The 22268-nt window shown below is 35.7% G+C and overlaps 2 protein-coding genes across 2 annotated transcripts; one reads left to right on the forward strand and one right to left on the reverse strand.

Annotated features, from left to right (window-relative positions):
• The first annotated feature begins 1396 nt into the window (after nucleotides 1-1396).
• Nucleotides 1397-3643, forward strand: LOC120202306. Its single transcript, XM_039202751.1, has 3 exons — nucleotides 1397-1489; nucleotides 1608-1740; nucleotides 3061-3643. The coding sequence occupies exons 2-3, from the start codon at nucleotides 1628-1630 to the stop codon at nucleotides 3266-3268; spliced, it is 321 nt and encodes a 106-aa protein (XP_039058682.1). The 5' UTR covers nucleotides 1397-1489; nucleotides 1608-1627; the 3' UTR covers nucleotides 3269-3643.
• Nucleotides 3644-3873: 230 nt separating this feature from the next.
• On the reverse strand, nucleotides 3874-7142 carry LOC120202307 (lysine histidine transporter-like 8). Its single transcript, XM_039202752.1, has 4 exons — nucleotides 6769-7142; nucleotides 6539-6672; nucleotides 4538-5100; nucleotides 3874-4461 (listed from the first exon to the last, which is right to left on the reverse strand). The coding sequence occupies exons 1-4, from the start codon at nucleotides 7140-7142 to the stop codon at nucleotides 3973-3975; spliced, it is 1560 nt and encodes a 519-aa protein (XP_039058683.1). The 3' UTR covers nucleotides 3874-3972.
• Nucleotides 7143-22268: the final 15126 nt, after the last annotated feature.

Here is a 22268-nt window from a genome sequence, read left to right on the forward strand (position 1 = left end):
CAAAACTGCTAGAAGTGTCCAAGGTTCAACCAAGGGTCAACTTCTCATTTCCTTTAGCCTTGGAGCTTTCCCTCACTTCTCTCACTAACAAAGATTAAAGAAGGTGTTACTAACTTGTTCAAGACTTAAATCCATAGAAAACCAGTTGGATTACTTGGGTTTTCATAAACCCCACTAAACCTACATTTGGCTACCAAAACCAAAACTTGCAAAGGAAGGCTTGGAATGAAGCTTGGAAAGAGGAGATTAAAGTTCTTACCTTGAGGTTGTTGGTTAAAGTTTGAAATGGAATAAATCACTCACCTTTTCTTTAGATGTTAGGGAAGCAATGGAGTTTGAAATGGAAGAAGAAGAAGACAAAAGAAATGGTGAAAAATGAGATATTTGGGGGTTCTAGACTTGAAGTCATCGCCTTTAATGAGTATTTGACCTTTAAATTAAAAATGATATAATTGCTCTTTTGGTTTTCCTAATTTTGATTACGACTTAAAAACACCTCCTTTATCAATTACTAGGCCCAAACCAAGCCCAATCTAAAACTCACTTGGTCTATAACTTCCTACAATGCTAGTGGATTTATCTAAACCCTCTCGAGTTAATCCGAAACTACTAACCCGAGATTTGGGGCATTACAAAAAGATATTGCATTTTAATCAAGTAGCTAAGCTTTCAGTCATTAATTTAAAGTGTTTCATATTTGAATCTTATAATTATCGAAAAGTATTGATTTTGTAGTGATGTCGTTATATAAGTTAAACACGAAATGTGATGAAATTTAACCAATTGACTAGCTTAATGGTTGAGTGATTTATGTCACATGTAAGTGAACCAAGATCAATTCATATTAGGAGCAAAATAAGTTTTATCTTTTTATCCTTATAGGTGGTGACATGTCATGCCACGTAAGCATTTTTGTTAATTGTTTTTAAAAAATTATAATTTAGATACTAAAACGAAATAAAAGTGATAATTTAAGTGCGAAACATGTAATTTAACCTTTTTATATTTTCTTAATAATGAAACCTTAGTTATTAATGTGTTTCAGTGTGTCGCTTTAATGGTGTGTTGTGGCGTGCGACGTGCGTTGTAGACTGATTTTATAATATAAATAATCAGTAACTATATCTTTACCTAAATAATCAATCGAAAACTAAATAATTTCATAAGATTTATAGAATCATAATTTTTTTATTTTATTTTCAATTAATAAATAATTTTTTACATACTAAAATATAAAAACTGTAAAATTATATAACACGAAAGGAAAACGATTAGTCCAATAGTTTACCCTTATTTAACGCGGGCTTCATTGTTATTGAATTACGATGTAAAATGTGTATTAGATTAGCCCATTTTATGGTGTACACTGGCCCATTGCACGGTTCTATGGGAAACCCATCAAACCCTTTCCTTTGTTTTCTTCTATCTTCGCTCTCAACAGTCTGACGAAGCGCAACGAACCATCATCTCCCATCTCAATCGATCATTGGTGCTCTCCCTTCCTTTTCCTTCCATTTTCTCTATATCCAATTCGCATCTTATATTGCTCATTCATATTTTGAATTTATTTTTGGCTCCAAACTCAAACAAAATCTTTAAACGGAAAGGGGGAAAGACGAGACAAGCGATGATAACGCGATCGAATTTAGCAGAGCAGTTGAGAGAGTATCAGATTCGATCTAACCACGATTGGGCCTCTGTTTCGTTCTTCTCATCAACGTCTAATCTTACATCGTCTAGGTAAACCCAATTCTTTGATTTAAAAAAAAAAAACTTGTTTTTGAAATTTAGGACTTTTTTCTGTTTTCCCATATTTAATCCAATGACCAGGTTTCGCTATTAACGAGCTTGTAATGAAATATGTTTCATATGAGCTTCGATCGAAGCATTGCCGGTTTATCTAGGTTAGCTAGGTTTTTATAGCATCTTTGGTTAAAAAATCCAGCAATAGCTTAAGGTTATGCTTTTTTTTCTTATTTTCTCTTGAAAATTTCGCTATTTTAATTGATTTCCCCCTCAATCTACTGATACATGTACACAGCATTGGGGGGGGGGAATACCCGTCAAAGAGACCCTCAATAATTAAGCCAACCCTTTGGAATTATAGTGAAAATTAGGTGATCAATTAAAGTGAAATTGGCTCTGTTCTTATGTTGTGCTTTAGCCCCCCAAAAAATCTAAGAAAATGAATGTATAAACTTCAAACAGTTGCTTCATCTTAATTTTCATAAGAAAATGAAATTTAGGTGGCTGAAAGAAGTCTGCTGCTGGGGTTCAGGTTGTTTCATGTAGTTACTTGGCAGGTTTTTTATTTTTTTAGATGAGTGTGACTTTTTGGTTATTGCAGTACCAGCAATTTGAATATTGTTTTTTGTTAATATTTTTACGTTGTATTACCACTATTATCTTGCTAACCCTTTCTTTTCTACTTGTATTTCTATGAATTGTGTTGTTGGTGTGGGGACTAACTGTATGATGATAGGACTTAGGAGTGCATACGTGTCCTTGAATCTTGCCATTAACTCAGCTGTGATTATTGTGTACCGTGTGTATCCTTAGGTTTTTTATGGATGTTATGAAGATCTATAAAAGCAGAATGCTTGCCCATCTGGTGCATTATAGAATTGTTTGGATTTTGTTCAAATGTTAGGGTCTTAAGGCTACGAGTCCCTTTTATTCAAATGCTAGCTCACGTTAAGAAGTATTGTTGTGCCGGGTTGAAAATTAGTCAGTTAGCCTTGAATCAATTCTTTGCAACATTCATGCATTAAGGTTTTTGTGTTACTTATGCCGGAAAATATTCATGGCTAATATCTTTGTGCTATGTCCTAGTTCCAACAAGTTTTGACATGTTTGTAAGGTTATAATTTATAATAAATTGTATGATGCAGGAATTGCCAATTTTTTGTTTGGAAAAATAAATTAAAGAATTTAATTTCTAGAATATTTGTAGTTTTATCAGGTCCCGTTCTTTTGGTCTTCTTTTGACTATTTATTCTTCTGTGGCTCAGAATAAGACATTTCTAAACATTGGGCTTTGTGTACTTTTTTCTGACGCAGGGTGGATGTTGTTGTGTTTGTTATATGGGAACTTGTTATTTTAGCTTTCCTGGTTTTCTCAGCCGTTTCTTTGTACTTTCGGCATCTGCAGCTTGCCTTTATTCTAGTATGCATCACAATGCTATTGTTTCTCTGCATGAAAATCACAAAGCAAGTGACATTGGCCAGGAAAAAGAAGAGACGCATGCTCCTTCCATTATCTATGTAGAACTATATCTAGTTGTGTAAGTTTAAGACTTAATGACCGTTGCATTTGGCTCACATGCTCTGGTCTATTGAAATATGTAATTGTGCCTAGAGCAAGTTGATGAAGAAATCTGATTTGATATGATCACCTAAAAGAGCCGGTGTTCCACTGTGAGTAATTGTTTGATGAGGAAAGTGGGGATAGTCTAATTGAACATGCAGCAGTTAGTTTGAACATATGGTGTCATTCGCACTACCCTTGTGCTGTATGCATCATTGTGAGAAAAGCTACATTATAATGCTAATCCAGGTGTAGTTAAGAATATTTTACTGAATTTTGTAATTTGTTCGACCCAATTGTAGTTTACAAGACATCAGAGGATTTGAAATTGTCGTATGCGAGTGATTGGAACATTTTTGCATGTAAAGATGTACTCATACATACAGTTAATTTGCAACAGATCAAATACCATACGTGATTTGCAGTTTCCTCCTTGATGTAAGAGTAAATTCTTGCAAACTTTGGCATAGGTGTTGTTTAGAAGACGATTTCAAATATATTCAGAGCAATACATGAGGTTTGATATGTGTTAAGCAGTCTATAAAACTCGAGGGATTGTAAGATGCTTGACATTGTTCCTTACTACGTGGACAATTGGCTTAGGAGACCCAAGGCTTGTTGGTCAGTTTGGATATGCAAGATGAATGATAATGCTCAGCACTTGTTCACTGGGGTTTAAAGAAGTGGATTTCAATACCCTTGGTCACTATGCCCCATATTGCACCAGTAGTCACCAAGACGCTGAGTACCATTCCTAACGCCCCTAATGCCCAGTTGAGGCACCAACATGGACTAAATCTCTGAGGTTTCTTGATTATCACCCACATGAGACAGGGATAAGCCAAGGTGATCGGTAAAGCGATCCCTCCGATCAACCCGGCCAAGCTCGACAAGAATGGTAGTGCCACCGAAATAAAGAAGGCCAAGCATCCAAAGAAAACTCTGATACCTGTCCGCACCCACCATGGGCATCTCCTTCCCCATTTGCTTGTATATTTGAACTCTAAATTATCGAATACAGGCATAGCATATATCTGGAATGAGCTGAGGCTGTTGATCACAATGAGTAGACTAACTAGTCCGAGAAGCAACTTCGATGTGTCGAGTCCGTGGTATCTGTACAAAGCACTAAGCATCCCTCCATTTTCAGGCATCTAAAAGCAACTCATAAGGTATTAGCCACAAGGAGTATTATGAGCAATAATAATACTAACAATCCAAGCATCTTACCAGGTTTCCGTAAACCCAATAATCACCAATTGCAAGGGGAAACAAGCAGGCTGCAACAATCATGTATGCAAACTTCACTCCTCTCCACATCGGTAGCCGGGAAGGGTGCTTGCCACTGGAAGGCATAGTCCCCTGTATTTCCAGCACGAGATTGTGGCCTCTAAATGCAAAGGTGATTATTCCCAGTGCGTTAAAGGTATTGAAAAGCCTGGACAGTTGCGATTTTGCTCGATCCGGTGGATTATATGAGACAAACTCTTGCCTACCTTGAATAATCGACACGATCCATATCAAGCTACAATAACTGATGGCAGTGATTGCCCCGACCAGGGAAACCCCAGCAATGGAGTTCAAGTTGGGAAGTTGAGCCAGGATGATGGCCAAGCAAGTGAACACCACGTACCATTCCACAAGGGTGAGGGGTTTTAGGCTGCATGTGTTCTCAAACATGATCTCAAAGAATATCTTCATGGTTCCTCCTCCTATCATGATCAAGGTTACGCAACTTCCTCCTGATAGATACATGATGGGGAAAAGAGCCAGCAGTTTCCCTAGTTTTTCTCCTGAACAATATTATCATCAAATTGTTAAATTAAGTGGTTTTGTGGTAAAAGAGAATATCATTTTAGATGATCCATATTCGAACGGTTGCGTTTTTTAAAATGTGTGTATAATAATTAAGAAAAATTATGAACATATATTATATTCTAATCATCGCATATCAATAGAAAAAAACTAATGCATGGCATTTGATTTAGTTCAATATCGTCTAGTCTCTCGTGCAAAAGCATGCAGGGATAGTGGTCACAGTTTCATAATGAATTCGTCAAAATCACCGCATGAGAAAAAGGAAGATCTGATTAGAGTTATTTTGGGATTCTACTTTCATTAAAGCCTTTAATCATATCAATCAACAATACTTTCAATTAAAATTTATATTAATCTTATCCGGAAGAAAGATTATCCTTATTTATTACTAACAGTCTTTTTCGGTTCGTACCTTTTAATTCTCTTATAAAGTTTTATTGTTGTTGCAAGCAAGACTAAAGTAGACATTATTATAAAGCTTAATTGCTAAACTATGTGATGCAAGCAAAACAAAAGTAGACATAAATATGTCCTATGCATTATGTTAAAATATACAAGTCCTTAAACTCTTTGTATATTTAGAATTCGGTCTTCTTACTTTTATTTTTATTAATTTAAACTTAAATTTTTAAAACTAAAAGAATAGAGGGTTGAACTCTAAACATACAAAGAATATAGAGATTTGGATCAAATTTTAACCTATCCCTTAATATACTTTGAAAACATCGAATGCATCAATATAACATGATCAAGTTTATCTATCTTTCTATACAAGTTATAAAATCCATGATGTCATCATGAATTAACCAAACATCAACTTAAAAAGAAAAGGATAGAAAAAGCAAATTTTTGAAAGAAATAAAAATATTACCAAGGTATGTTCCAAAATTCATAAAAAATAGATTTTAAAACAAAATAGGTTAAGTTACACTAAAATCAAAAAATAAAAAAGTGATTAAGTTGAAAATTTTAGTATACTTGAATTAAGGTTTAATCTTTGTTGTTGGTGTTGATTATAAATATAATTATAATTATTTCTTTCACCCTCAATATGAATGCTATATGATTTAGTTTTATTTTTGATCAAGATTAACCCTGATGGCCTCTTATTATATTATGATTTAGTTTTATTTTTTTATCAAGATTAACCCTGATGCCTCTTATTCTATTATGATTTAGTTTTATTTTTGATCAAGATTAGCCTTGATGGCCTCTTATTCTATTATGATTTAGTTTTATTTTTTATCAAGATTAACCCTGTTGCTCTCTTAAAAAATTCAAATTATTATATATTTTAAAATTTTCTATGGATTTTCTACTCTTATTAAAATTTTATAAGTTCGATCCCTCACTTGTAACATACAATCTCACATCCCATCCCTGTTTATCCCTCAGCATTTACTTGGCTCTTACCAAAAGCAGCCATGGAAAGTCGAAGGTATCTGCTGTACCGTATCCCAGATTCTGATTCATGCAACTGAATTAGTATCCACAGTGTGTATAACTGCCAAATAAAAGCCAGCGATAAGCATATAACTCCCCACACCCTGCAACAAGAATCATACATACATGTTGTTAAACTGATTTGCATTAGAATAACTCCTCTATTTCAGTTTAAGAAGAAGAGGGTTTTGGAAACCTACCAACCAAGAGTAATGAAAGCTAGAGGAAGAACAAGAGCTTGGAATCCGATTCCTGAACTCAGTGTGTGAAATGCCGCGTAGTACGCGTTACCATTCCTGGACTCAGTAATGGGAAGCCAAGCTTCCTGCGGGTCAAGCTTGGTGAAGTGTCCAACTTCTTCCAAGTAACTTTGCATGCTCGCAATCGCCTTCTTCATGGGACTATCTACAGGAGTCATCATCATGGGTGTAACAAAGGGGCTTTTTGGGGTTGAATCGAGCAGCGGTGACCGAGACATGGATATTGATCGGCAGTCGAGTTGAAGCGGAGGTGCAATGATGTTCAAAGTTCGTCCCGCCACCGGACTCGACTGTACCTCCACCACCTCTCCCATAATATCTACCTATCTGATTATCTGTCTAAAATCGTGAGTTATGAAGTTCGATACAAGGAGCTCCTTGTTCATGCAGCTAGTGTTTGATCATCTCCCTATATATACAATATGATGTATTGGAAAAGTAAATATATGCAAGGAGAGAGCAGTGTGTGTGTTGGAATTGGATTTGCACTGAAATAATTGTCGTGTGGTGTGATTTTTATAATAATTCAAGGTCGTGGTTGTTGTGGATGCTGAGTAGATGAAAATATGAACCCAACAAACATAAATATTCACAGTAGCAGGGAGAGTTTTAATAAAGCGAAATCTTTGACTGACCCAATCGCTGGCTGCTCTTCTTTTCATCTAAAGTTAACCCCTAAGTGACCGTCGACTCTTTAATTTTCTTCTTTTTCTTTCTTTTGTTCTCTGTTTTCAGACCTTAAGCTCGTAGCCACCGTGGCCGTGTCGCCTATGTTAACCGCGTCTGCTTTATTATCAGCATTTGCGAATTCAGAAAAATTTCATCGGTCGGTCAATATAAATATTTATCTAACATATTTCGCATATTTTCTAATTTAGAAAAATAACAACGATCATACATGCATGTATAAATATTTGACTGAATCCAGAAAAATTATATCAATTCGACCGATATTAGGTTTTAACACAACTCATATGCTTTTATAGGGTTAACTACACTAATAATCCATTTTCTTTTTGACATTTCTTATTTTGGTCAACGATTTTGAAAAAGTTACATTTTGGTCATTTACATTATCAATTTATTATATTTTTTATTATTGGTAGTTAACTCTTGTTAGTTTACTTATGTGACATGTTTGTAAAAACAATTTAATTTTAACTTTACCCTTATATTTTAGATAAATAATAATTTAACTCTAAACTTTAAATAAAATATCAATCTAACCCCTAAATTTTAGATAAAATATTTTATATATAGTTTAGGGGTTAAATTAATATTTTATCTAACTTTTAGGGTTAAATTAGTATTCTATTTAAAATTTAAGGGTTAATGTAACCCCCTAGACCCAGGCTATGTGTTTCGACTAAGTCTAACAGGTTACATTAAAAATTCTTAAAACATCTTCCAAAATGATATTCGATAATTTAAAATCATAGTACAAATAACATTTATAAAAGTATAATAAATAACAATAAAAACCCAACTCGTAAATATAAAACTAAAGTGACTAAGTAAAACAAAACATGTCATAAATCTAAATCACGATAGATCGAATATCAGTAGCAAAAAGAAGTAAACATCATAAAAATAAGAACTTCAAAATAAAGGCACATGTCACTGCAATTGAAAGCAACTTGGAAGATAGAAACATTACAACAAAAAGTTATGCAAGAATGTGTCGATCCTCCAAGTGCTTGATTCGAGGTGCATATCCAAAAGTATTTGAAAGGGCTAAAACAGTTTGAAAAGTGAGTTAAGGCTCAGTGTGTCCCAACAGTGCAAATAAATCATAATGGTAAAATAATCAAGTAATAGTTCAGTAAAATATCATAAAAAATCATAATGAAGTTTAAGTTTTACAAATCATATTTTACCCTCCTCCCGCACTTCATATGCAGTTCCCCAGAACTGCATCCATAGAGCTTACCTTATACCCATTGGATATAGGGTATAAGGTAAGCCAACCTAAGGGAGCATCTCGAGGCCTGAGAGCTTACCCAAGGGCCGCCTTAGGTCCGTAAGGATTTACCAGTTTGATCAGAGGTGAACCTCCATACTCCAGTATCCTACCCAAATCAGTATCTCAATAAAACAGTTCACATAATAACCTATAAATTCCTTGATCAGAGTCAACTGTTTGACTCGAACGAGTTGACTTGGTCCAGGTTGACTTAGGCGAGTTGACTCGGTTCACATCGATTTGACCAAACCAGTTCCAGAAGCTTCCTGGACTGGCTAGAGAGCCCCACACGCACTGCCAATGCGTGCGGTATTCAGCGACGACGGGGTACGTTTCCACCGGTCGATTACTCCCTTGTCTTCTACACACTCCAATTCATGCATTATTCAACCAATTTCATAACAAAACTTTCCGAAATTACCCAAAATATTAAAACTGATCTTACCCACTCCGACGATGATGAAATGACGGTAAAGCTTTGACCCACGGGTTGGGTCACGAGCGCCCGAGGACGGCGAACATAACCTCGGCAGTGGAGAAGCAAGTCGACGCCTTGATTGATCGGAAATCAAGCGAAAATCATGTTGGTTTTGGTGTTGTTGTCAAAACTTCATGGTGGGTTTTACGGTGAACTGTGTCGATTTTGAACGAAGGGTTTTTCTCACCGATCAATGACAAGCCGAACGAGGGTAGTGGCTCGAGCTGGGGTGGCCGGACAGTGGTGGATTGAGGTGATAAAAAGGGTCGATAGGGACGAATTTAGGGATTTAGAGGTTTTTAATTTTGGGGATTTTTAGGGTTAACCGAGTTTTAAACCCATATATGATATATTTAATAAATATATGAACAATAGTACTCTTGCCTAAATGGCTAGGGCATGGTTGGCCTCACGGGTGGCAAGGGTTCGACACCCTACACCAGCTAACCATTTCTTTTATTTTTATTCTAATTTCATAAAATTGGGTTGTGAAAATTACCCCTAAAAGAAATTTCATCCTCGAAATTTACTTGGAGTAAACAGATGCGGAAACTGAGTCTTTATGGATTTTTCTATCTCCCAGGTGGCTTCTGCAAGACCACAGGTACTCCATTTAACCTTTACTATCGGAATATGCTTGTTCCTCAGCACTCTCTCATCTCGATCTAAGATATGCATAGGCTCCTCCTCATAGGATAGATCCGGCCTCAGCTCAATATCCTATAACTGAATAATGTGGCTTGGGTCTGGACGATAGAGCCTCAACATAGACACATGAAAGACATCATGGATACGGCTGAGTTGGGGAGGCAACTCGAGATGATATGCAACATGTCCTACTCTCTTCAAGATACGATATGGTTCAATAAATCTCAGACTCAATTTACTCTTGCGCCTAAATCTCAACACTTTCTTCCATGTCGACACTTTTAAAAAGACCTGATCTCCAACCTCAAACTCGATGTCTTTTATTCTTTGGTCGGTATAAGACTTCTGTCTGTCAAATACCTTTTTTAGGCGGTCACATATCAATCTTACGGTGTCCTCAATCTCATGCACTAACTCATGTCCCAAAGTCTTTCTATAACATAATTTAGTCTAACAAATCGGGGTGCAATATCTACACCCTTAAAGTGCTTCATACGGTGCCATACGAATGTTGTCCTGGTAGTTTTTATTGTAAGCAAACTCAGCCAAAGGCAAAAATTCCTCCCAACTACCATGAAAATCAATCATGCAACCACGTAACATATCCTTAAGGACCTGAATCACCATCTCAGATTGACATCAATATGAGGGTGGAAAGTTGTACTGAAATTTCGTTTAGTACCAGAGCCTCATATAGTGTTTTCCAGAATCTCGAAGTGAATCTCGGATCTCGATCCAAAATGGTAGATAGCATAACACCATGCAATCTGACGATATTTTAGATATACAATCTAGCCAACTTGTCAAACGAATAATTTACCCGCATAGGAATAAAGTGAGCTGACTTTGTAAGTCTATCAATAATCAATCGGACATAATCCTTTTTCGAATGGGTCAAAGGCAACCCAGTAAAAAATTCATAGTAATACGCTCCCATTTCCACTCAGGAATCTTGATAGGCTATAACAGACCTGATGGATGCTGGTGCTCTGCCTTAACTTGCTGACAAGTCAAATATCTAGCCACAAAATCAAAGATGTCATTTTTCATATCGATCCAATGATACCTCTCTCTCAGATTTCGATACATCTTATCTCCACCGGGGTATATAGCATACGAACTACTGTGAGCCTGAGGATAGTCTGTGTCAACTATGCATCATCAGGCACACAATATCGACCTTTGAAACATAAAACTCCATCCTGGTCAAAAGCATAATATGAAGTTGTCCCCTGCTCTATTTATTCAAGAATGGGGAACAAGGAGCTATCTAGAGAATGCTTGGCCTTTATTTCTTTGACCATGGTCAGCTTGACTTACGATCCTGCTAATAAATCACCATCGTCATATAACTTCAACTTGGCCATTGAGGACCTATAATCAGTTTTTTCCTTCCGACTCAAAGCATCCGTAACAATGTTAGCTTTACCCAGGTGATAAACAATCACGATATCATAGTCCTTCAAAAGTTCAATCCAATAACGCTGCCTCAGATTAAGTTCCTTCTAGGTTAGAAGATACTTCAAACTCTTATGATTCATGAAAATTTAACACTTCTATCTATATAGATAGTCTCTCCAGATCTTTAAAGCAAATATCACTTCTTCCAGCTCTAAATCATGGGTCGGGTAATTACAATCATGCGGGCGCAGTTGATGAGACACATAAGCTACTACTTTCCCCTCCTCCATAAAAAAACAGTCAAGTTCGGAGTGTGAAGCATCACTATACACTGTAAAATCCTTCCCGGGCTCAAGTTGAGTTAAAACTGGAGCTTGAGTCAAAATCGCCTTCAATTTTTCAAAGCTCTCATGCTATGCTTCGCCCCAATCAAATGAAACATTATCCCTCAATAATTTCATCAAAAGAGCAGCAATGATCGAGAAGCCGTCGACAAAACGTCTATAATATCAGCTAAACCCAAGAAACTACGAATCTTAGAGACAATCTTAGGTCGCTTCCAACTCACAATGGCCTCATTCTTGCTCGGATCGACCTGTATACTTTTCACATAAACAATATGCCTAAGAAAAGACACCTCCCGAAGACAAAATTCACACTTTCTCAACTTAGCATACAAACGATGCTCTCTCAGTTTCTCTAGAACAATCCTTAAGTTCTCGTCATACTCTACTTCAGTCCGGGAATAGACCAGAATATCATCAAAGAAAACTACTACAGACTGAACTAAATAGGGCCGAAACACACTATTCATTAGGTCCATAAAATCTGCGGGAGCATTCGTCAGACCAAAAGGCATCACCAGGAACTCTTAATGCCCATATATAGTGCGAATAATAGTCTTATCAACATCTGAACCCTTAATCCTTAACTGGTAGTACCCCGTGCAAAGATTTATCTTAGAAAATACATTAGTTCCTCACAATTGATCGAATAAGTCATCAATCATGGGTAGTTGGTACTTATTCTTAACCGTCAACTTGTTCAACGATGCATAGCCTAAGCGATCCATCATTCTTTTTCACAAACAGGACTGGAGCTCCGCAATGTGAGGTATTATGTCTAATGAAACCTCAATAAAGTAATTCTTGTAATTGGACTTTTAACTCCTTAAGTTCCTTCGGAGCCATGCAATAGGTTGCCATGGAAACATGTGCAGATCCGTGATAAGTCTCAATCTCGAACTCTACTTCTCTATCAGGAGGTAACCCTGGCAACTCATTCGAAAAGACATTGGGAAACTCACTAACTGTACGAATCTCCTCAATCTTGGACAGTGAGCCTTTCATGTTCAAGATATAGGTATTGAAAGTCTCATATCCCTTCCGGATCATTCGATCGACAACCAAAGCTGATAATATATTGGAGAGATAGCCATGACGCTCACCAACTAACACAACAATCCGACCATCATAAGTCTTCAAAGTAGCTCTTGTACTCGCAATCCAAATTGATCTTGTGTTCATTCAACCAACGTATCCCCATAATTAAATCGAACTCCTCTAAAGGAAGTTCCATAAGGTCGGCAAGAAAAATTTCACCTTGAACCTTCAGAGGATAACGCAAAAATACCATATTCACAACCACTAACTATCCTACTGGAGTCGTAACCGTAACAATACCCTCGGTGTTCTCAATCGGATTATGAAGGCCTCGGGATACCGAACTCGATACATAGGAGTATATGGAGCCATTGTCCAGTAATACAAAGTATGGAACAAAATAAATGGTAAATGTACCTACAATAACCTCTATCTCATCTCTGTCATCCCGACGTCTAGTAGCATACACCAGAGCTGGTTGTATGGTCCCTGAAACTGCTGGACCTCGACTCTGTTGGGGCCGGGCTCTACTGTCTGTCTTGGATGTTGATCCAAAAGTGTTTCCCTAACTACGACCTCTAGATGGGGTCTGAACTGAAGCCAAAGAACATGCAGGAATATGGGTAGTTGTCCACTTTAACGAAGCTAGTTGTGGATAGTCCCTCTAGAAATGACCAGTAGATCCACAATGAAAGTAGGCACCCAACTTCTTACAACACTATCCTCCGTATCGGTTACCATAAAAGTCATAACGGGTCACTTAAGGTAGACCCAAAGAACTACCTCGACTAATAAATGGGGTAGAGATGCTACATGCCTAGAACTGGTATTGCTCCTCTAGGGGCTCAAAGTACGAGTCCTCTTCTCAGGACGTGAAGAAAAATCAGTCGGATCAGAAGATCTCCTAGGCTGCTCTCGATCAGCACGATCTCTATCAAGAGCTAAGACTTTCACCTCCTCAGCATCATTCACTCTATTCACCATAACATCAAATATTTTATTCTGGTAGGTCACAACATTCCTATGCAACTCATATATGAGTTTGACAGCAAACTTGCATCATCTATCTCTCTCAGTAGGAACTAGACTAGTACAGTATTTTAATAGTTTCAAGAATTCTATCTCGTACTCAGAGACTGACATATCTCCCTGCACCAAGTCCTGGAATTGCTGTCGTCTCTTATCCAGATAATTTTCTCCCATAAAACGCTTCCTTAAGCACTCTTTGAAGAAATCCCAAGTCAGATGATCAGTTGGGACACTACTGACTACAGACTCCCACCAGATGTGGGCATTTCCATCTAACATCGCAACAACTCCTAAATATCTCTTCGTTGGATCCAAACCCAATTGATCCATACATCTTTCTGTATCATGGAGCCAGTCTTCAGCCTCAGTATGAGCTCCTCTAGTCGGGCCTCTAAACGTCCTGACCCCATTTACAATTAGGGTATGAGTAATTGAGACCTTAGGAACAGCACCCTGCACCCTGAATCAGCTGCAAGAACTGCATACCAAGAGTCTCATCCAGCACTACTCTCGTAGGCTCAAATTTAGAGTCGGGAGCTCCCCTAACAGGGGTCGTCATATCTATCTCAAGAGCATGTGACGGGTCTAAAGTAGAGTCATCTACGGGGTCAGTAAACCTAGCAACTCGAGCTCGTCTTGCACTCATCAAGATGGATCTCAAATTCACTACAAGAGGTAAACTTAGGGTTAGATTGGCACTGGAGTATTGAACACATTTAACTTGTAGAAACAAGTGACACAGCCTTAAAGAAATTTTTGTAAAAAATTTTCAAAATACTGTAAAATTATATGTAGGACCTATTCACAGTCCTAGATTTAAAAACCAAAAGCTTTTATACCAATTAAATGTAACCCTCTATACCCAACCTATGTGTTTTGACTAAGTCTAACAGATTACATTAAAAATTCTTAAAACATTTTCCAAAACGTTATTCGATAATTTAAAATCATATTACAAATAACATTTATAAAAGTATAATAAATAACGATAAAAAACCAACTCGTAAATATAAAAATAAAAGTGACTAAGTAAAACAAAACATGTCATAAATCTGAATCACTGTAAATTGAATATCAGTAGCAAAAAGCAGTAAACATCATAAAAAATAAGTACTTCAAAATAAAGGCACATGTCATCGTAATTGAAAGCGGTTCAGAAGATTGAAACATTACAACAAAAAGTTATGAAAGAATGTGTTGATCCTCCAAGTGCCTGATTCGAGGTGCCTATAAAACAGTATATGAAAGTGGTAAAATAATTTCAAAAGTGAGCTGGGGCTCAGTGTGTCCCAACAGTGCAAATAAATCATAATGGTGAAATAATCAAGTAATAGTTCAGTAAAATATCATAAAAAACTCATAATGAAGTTTAAGTTTTAAAACTCATAGTTTACCCTCCTCCCGTACACCATATGCAGTTCCCCAGAGTTGCATCCATAGGGCTTATTTTATACCCATTGGGTATAACGAGCCAACCTAAGTGAACATCTTGGGGCCTGAGAGCCTACCTAATAAAGTTCTCGGGGCCTCGAAGCCTACCCAAGGGTTGTCTTAGGTCCATAAGGATTTACCAGCTTAATCAGAGTTGAACCTCCATAATCCAGTATCCTACCCAAATCAGTATCTCAATAAAAAAGTTCACATAATAAGCAGTAAATTACATGATTCGTAATCGGCATAGTCATATTTCTAGTGAAAACGAATATCCAGATAACATATATCATTCAGTCATAGTCCATAAACCATAACCAGTAAATCATAATTTTCAGTGAAATATATTTTAAAGCCGATAAAATAGTCATGTAGCACATAGGGAACACACCTTGCAAAATGGAATCGGGCAACTAGTCTACTGAGTACCGGCCTAGCCACGCTCTGCTACAGTGCTTGAACCTAATTCATAGTAAACTAAGTTAATATCGAAGTAATATTCTAATCTAGGTATTCATAAGGTTCAAGGGTTATACGAGTAACTACTGGCTCACGAGGTTTTGCGAATCGAGAAGAGCTGGGACTTAAGTCATTATTTAATTATTCGAAATCAAAACTATTAAGTACATATGTATGTTCAGGTTTGACGGTGAATTTGGAGGCTTTCGGGTTCGAATTTGGAAAAACGGACTTCAGATTCGGACTCAGGATGTCAAAAACATAAAATATGACTTTTTAAAAATTTTAACTTTTTTTTGTCAAAGTCAACGGTCAAAGCTAACAGTCAAAGTCAACAGTTTGACTCGGACTAGTAGACTCAGATGAGTTGACTCGGATGATTTGACTTGGTTCGGGTTGACTCAGACGAGTGAACTCGGTTCAGACCAGTTTGACCGGACCGGTTCGGTCTGACTGGATCGGTTCCAAAAGCTTCCTGGACTGGTTGGAGAGCCCTACACGCACTTTCGGTGCGTAGCGACGCGTGCAGTGGCGATGAGGTTCGTTTTCACTGGCCAATTACTCCCCTGTCTTCTACACACTCAAATTCATGCATTATTCAACTAATTTCAGAACAAAAACTTGTCGAAATCATCCAAAATATTAAAATTGAGCTCACTCACTCTGGCGACGACGAAATGACGACAAAGCTTCGACCCTGATATTGGGTCACGAGTGCCTGGGGACGTCGACCACAACCTTGACAGCGATGAGGCAAGCCGACGCCTTGATCGACCGGAAATCAAGTGAAAATCGTGTGGGTTTTGGGGTTGTTATCAAAACTTCACGACGGTTTTTACGAAGAATGGCGCCAATTTTGAACGAAGGGCTTGGAGGGTTTTTCTCACTGATTAATGATAAGCCGAACGGGGGTGGTGGCTCGAGCTGGGGTGGCCGAACGACGGCGAATTAAGGCCATTGAGAGGGCTAATGGGGAAGAATTTAGGGATTTGAGGGTTTTGAATTTTGGGGATTTTTGGAGTTAACCGAGTTTTAAACCTATATATGATATATTTAATAAATATATCAACAACAATATCCTAGCCTAAATAGTTTGGGTATGGTCGGCCTTATGGGGGTGGTAGGGGTTCGACACCCCGCAACACTTAACCATTTCTTTTATTTTTTCTCTGATAACATAGAATGGGTTAATTCGGGTTCAAGTCCCTAAATTTCTTGCAGCCTTCTAAAATGGCTTACAAGTTATGAAAAACTTGCATTTTGATCCCCAAATTTCATTAAATTGCTTCTAAATTTTAAATTTTTATTTTTATTATAATTTCTTTAAATTGGGTTGTGACAGTTAATTTAAAATTTAGCAATTTTAATAACATGTCATGTTAGTAAACTAATCGATGATCAACTAAAGATAGATAAAAAATTAAAGTGACTATAATGTAACGTTTTTAAAATCACTAACCAAATTCAAACTGTCCAAATATTAATGGAGTGTACCAATATCGATTACCCTTTTTTATTTAAATTGTAGTCTAATTTTTTGGTGCAGGGTGGGCCACCTAGGTAGGCCGCCTACATACGCCCTCAGCATTTTGATCATATGCTTTGTTGTACCTCCTCCACTGTCGAACAAGTATCATATCTCGAGACCTTTGAAATTTTCTTTTAAGATAAATAATATGATATTATTTTTATTTCATTATAATATTATGATATAATCATCGTAAATCTCATCATCGACTAAATTAATGTTATAGTTAAATTTATCCATCTATCAATTTATCAGTAACCATCAATCATAAAATTAACATCCGTCATCATATTATCTAATATCAAGACTATATATACTAACACAAACAAAATTGAAGAAAAAAACTAACATCAATCGTCTTACTATTTAATGTCAAAGATATATATATATCCACACAAATATTAAGTGTGAAAGATAATTTTCATCTCACGTTTACTATTCATCATTTTTTCAATTTTTCTATTTATTAAAATTAAATATTGATTACAAGTCTCCCTTCAATTGAAAGAAGTTGAATTGTAAAAAATTGCAACCACCTCATTTGTACCATTAATATACTTATTGCACTATCCACCATTACTTTAATTTTAGCCGTAAAATTATTCATTCATGGATGGAATCAAATGAATGTTTGAGTTTGAATGATATGATGGTGACTAATGAATTCAACAAACGACAGAATAAAAGGGTTATGGTATTTCCTTGCCACGAATTGGAAAGCGACCGACAGTCTGGTCTGTGCTACTTTTTCTGAAGCTTCATCTTTCTTTTGCTAAACCTTTTTTAACCATTTGTTTGATTTGTCCTCCTCTTACTTTTGATTCAATTAACTAATCTTTGCCCTGTACAGTAGTTTACCAACTGAAATATGTACTAAAATTATATTACGCATCAAAAGTAATATGTTTCTGTAACCTAAATCAACTTTCTATGAAAAAAAGATAATAGTAGTAAACAATATAAATTGACTAAGATAATTATAAAGTAGTATATGTTCTAAGTACTCTCAACTATTTGACAATGAACGCTCAATCACCTGATTCCTTTAACTACTAGGATGTTCTAAGTATTCTTAACCGTTTGACAATGAACGTTCAATCACCTGATTCCTTTAATCACTAGGATAAGTTTATTTGTGCCGGTAAGGTGAAGAATTTAAATATTACAAATAGCTACCTATATTTTTAAGTACTACAACATGCTTATTAAATTTATTTTAATTTAATTTAAATTGATAAAATATGTAAAATCATTTACAAATATCATAATATATTTTAAATTAAAATCATATTATTTAATTAAATTTATGTTGTAAAATAAAGAAAGTGGCTTAAAATGGGTATTTGTAGTCTTCCTAAAATGGTTTCGTTTGGGAGGGTTACACATGTAAAGGATTTCTATATTTGAAGAATATAACACTTACAATTGATGAGTGTATATTGGACTACAAGAATACCTAATTATACAAAGAAAAGGAAAGTTAAAGGTTTATACAAGGTAAGATTTATACAAAGTAAAATTGAATTATATAGGATTAAATTAAATAATATGATCTAGTCTTTATCTTTGATACACCCCCAAAAGATAGAGGATTCATTGGAGACATCAATGTTGAATTGAAATCGAAGAAAAAAAGATTTTATCCAGGGGACAATTTAGAAGTTTTGGGTTAAAGTTTGGGTTATTGACGTTGGGCTTGAGCCCATCAAGGCCTAAAAAGAGTTTTAAAATTGAGCATAAAAGGAGGATGACTAGGAGAGCAATTTACCCCTAAACTTATTCAAAGCTTGAATTTCTTTTATTACAATGAGGTTATACAGGCAGAACCTCATCTTTTTCTTCATCCTCCCTTATGTTCTTCTTCTTATTCTCCTTTCTCCCTTCACTTGGTTTGGTAAGAAGCTTAAAGCCGAAAGCTTTCTTATTCTCCAACCCTAGTCCGAATTCCTTAAGGTAAGAATTGTAAACTCCACATCTAGAGCTTTGATTCAAACCCATTTCCTCATGGTTTGGTTATGGTGGCCAATATGGGGTTTAGGATGGATTTTGGATTTTAGAGTTCCTTAATGCTTCCAATATGTTTTTAGAGCTTTGGAGTAATGTTTCCAATCTCCTGAAGCCCCTAGATGAGTTACTGACTCATTATTTTACTTGTGTTTATAAAGGAGGTTGGAGAGAGATCTAAAGGAAATGATAAAGAGAAGCTTGTCCTTGGGTGATTTTGGAGAGTTCTTTTGCAACTTAGACGAAAGGTAACACACTTCTCACTTTTCTTTACTACTTGTAGATCAGCATGTGTAGTTTTGATACATGGCCATTTGTGTGCACTTGGGGGTTTAAGCATGAAAACGAGGATTTATTGTTATTCTTGTATTAAGTAGAAGCCTTTCATGTTCCTTATGTACTACATAAGCTTTAAACACTATTTGGGGGGTCTTGAAGATACCTTAATAGGGTTTTGGAAGGTTTTAGATGAGTAAAATAGGGGTTTCTAGGCAGAGGGTATCGATACTGAAGGAAAAGTATCGATATTGTTCGTCAGGAAAAGGAAAAATTTAAAAGAATTGTGAGGTGAGTGTCGATACCCCATCAAGGAGTATCGATACTCCACATGAAGTATCGATACTCGAGGACACGATCAGATTCCATAATGCTATTTTGGTATTAGTACTCATGGGAATGTTGATACCCTGGGTAGGGTATCGATACTCTTATATAGGAGTATCGGTATTGAGGCATTTTTCCAAACATCAAATCAATTTTTGGTACTGTCGTAACCGTCCTTCGGGTGGGCCTGAAATCGGGTTTCGACTTAAATTTCATGTGTTTGAGCCACCACCGATCATTTTTTTTAAATTATGTTGACCGAACACCTTAATTTACCATCTTATTTGATCTGTGTTTCACCGGAAATATATCGGATTCGGGAGTCGATTACAGTCAAGGAAGTGTTAGCACCCTTGTACTGCATTTCGGTACCAATTTAATTTCTCGATTGTCTTAATTTTAAAAATTAAAAGTTAAATTGAAATTTAAAGATTCGATCCGAATTACTTATGTTTGATCGATTAAAATTACCCCTAAAAAGTAAAAAAAATGTTAAATTTAAAGATAAATATTAAATAATTCGAAGAGAGAGAAAAAGATTAAATTAAGAAAATAAAAAAAGTAAAAATAAAAAATGTTCAAAGAGAAAAATAAAATAAAATAAAATAAAAATGTATAAATGTTAAATTTCAAACTAAATAAAAAAAAATTAAGAAAAAATTGAAGAAAACATTTTTTCAAAAGAAATAAAATAATAAAATAAATGTTAAATGTTAGAAATAATAAAATAAAGGAAATAAATAAAACTTAAGGGATCAAATTAGAACAAATTGAAATTTATGGATCAAATTGATGTAAAAAATGAGCTGCAAGAAATATTAAAAAGGTTAGGGTGTTAAATAGCATAAATATAAAAATATAAATATGGACTAAATTGAATTAATTTAAAATCTCAGGGCAAATTTACAATATGTGATCAAAATGAATTATGCATCAAAATATCAGGGACTGTGGAAATAATTAAACTATTTGGTATTTTCACTCTAGTCCCCCGATTATATATATCCCAAAACCTTAAAAAACAATTTTATATCTTTCACCAAGAAAACCTCTTAAAACACTCTCCCCTCTCTCTTTAACCGGCCTAGCGCCGATCACACTCTGACGACGCTCCTTTGTCCCGGCCACCGCCCTCGGTGGCCTAAAAAAACAAAACTACCCCCAAAATGTTCTCCTCGATCCCGTGATTACAAATCCAAAACCCGATCACCCTAAAATAAACCAAATCGGCATAGATCTAAGCTAAAACATATCAGGTTTTACCTTTTAGACTTTTTTTTCGTTTCCCGATGACCGTTGGTTCTCCGCCATTTGTGATTGCTTCTGCCTATCGAGACCGAGGCTTGTTTGGTTGTTTCTTTGTGATTTTTTTTACTACGTTTTTGAATTTTTCTTGCTTCGTGTTTTGAATGGTTTTGATTACCTGTCTTGCTTTGGTTGTTACAGTTGTTTTTTTGTGGTTGTTGTGATTATTCTCAGTGATTTTTCTGTGTCCTCTTCGTTGCATGGTCGGAGGCTTTTATAGCCTCGTAACCGGCCGTTGTAGTCCCGAATATCTCGGATATTGGATGTTACCGATTTTTCCATAATGGTTTAGTCCCGTTCGACGTCGTTGGTTATTGTGTGGCCGAAAATCTCAGTATGTTATTATATGGCTCTTGATCTTGTGGTTGGCGGCACTCTTTGGCTATTGATATCCCTTGGTTAAGGATGAAACCCTAACATGTTGATTTAAGCTGGGTCAAGCCCCCTAACCGGGCCTATTTTGCTGGTTCAGGCTGGCCTGTCTCGGTTGGGCTCCTTGCTGAACCCTAATTTAGACCTGGACCAAAAAAAATTAAATATATAAAATAATACAATAAATAAATATATAATATAAATAGTAATAATAAATATAATATATAATAAATATATAAATATAAATATAATATATAACTATATAACTATATAATAATATATAATATATATTATATATAATATATAACTATAAATATATATATATATATATAATATAATATATAACTATAGAAAATATAATTATAATAACAAAACATACATATATAAAATATAATATATATACTATATAATATAATATATATACTATATAATATACTTATAATATATATACTATATAATGTATTTCATCCAAGGGCGAATTAACCTGCACATTTAAATTCCTTCATTGATGTGCATACTGTCGAAAACTTTTGTTATGCTTCTTTTCCATGCTTTTTAGCATAACACGATCTAGTCTCATATCGTTTACATGCTTATACTATTCCAAGAATGACTTGGCAAGATCTTTCCATGTTCGAATGTGTGAGTGGTTCAACTGATTGTAACACCTGATAGCTGAACCTGCCAAACTCTCCTGGAAACAGTGAATCAGGAGTTGATCATTCCCTACGTATGTCATCTTTCGACATAACATGGTAATGTGAGCTGAAGGGAAATTATTCCCACCGAACTTTTTGAAGTTTGGGACTTTAAATTTAGGAGGAAGAATCAAATCTG

Source organism: Hibiscus syriacus, unplaced genomic scaffold (assembly GCF_006381635.1).
Source record: "Hibiscus syriacus cultivar Baekdansim isolate YM2019G1 unplaced genomic scaffold, ASM638163v2 tig00008468_pilon, whole genome shotgun sequence".
Lineage (NCBI taxonomy): Eukaryota > Viridiplantae > Streptophyta > Magnoliopsida > Malvales > Malvaceae > Hibiscus > Hibiscus syriacus.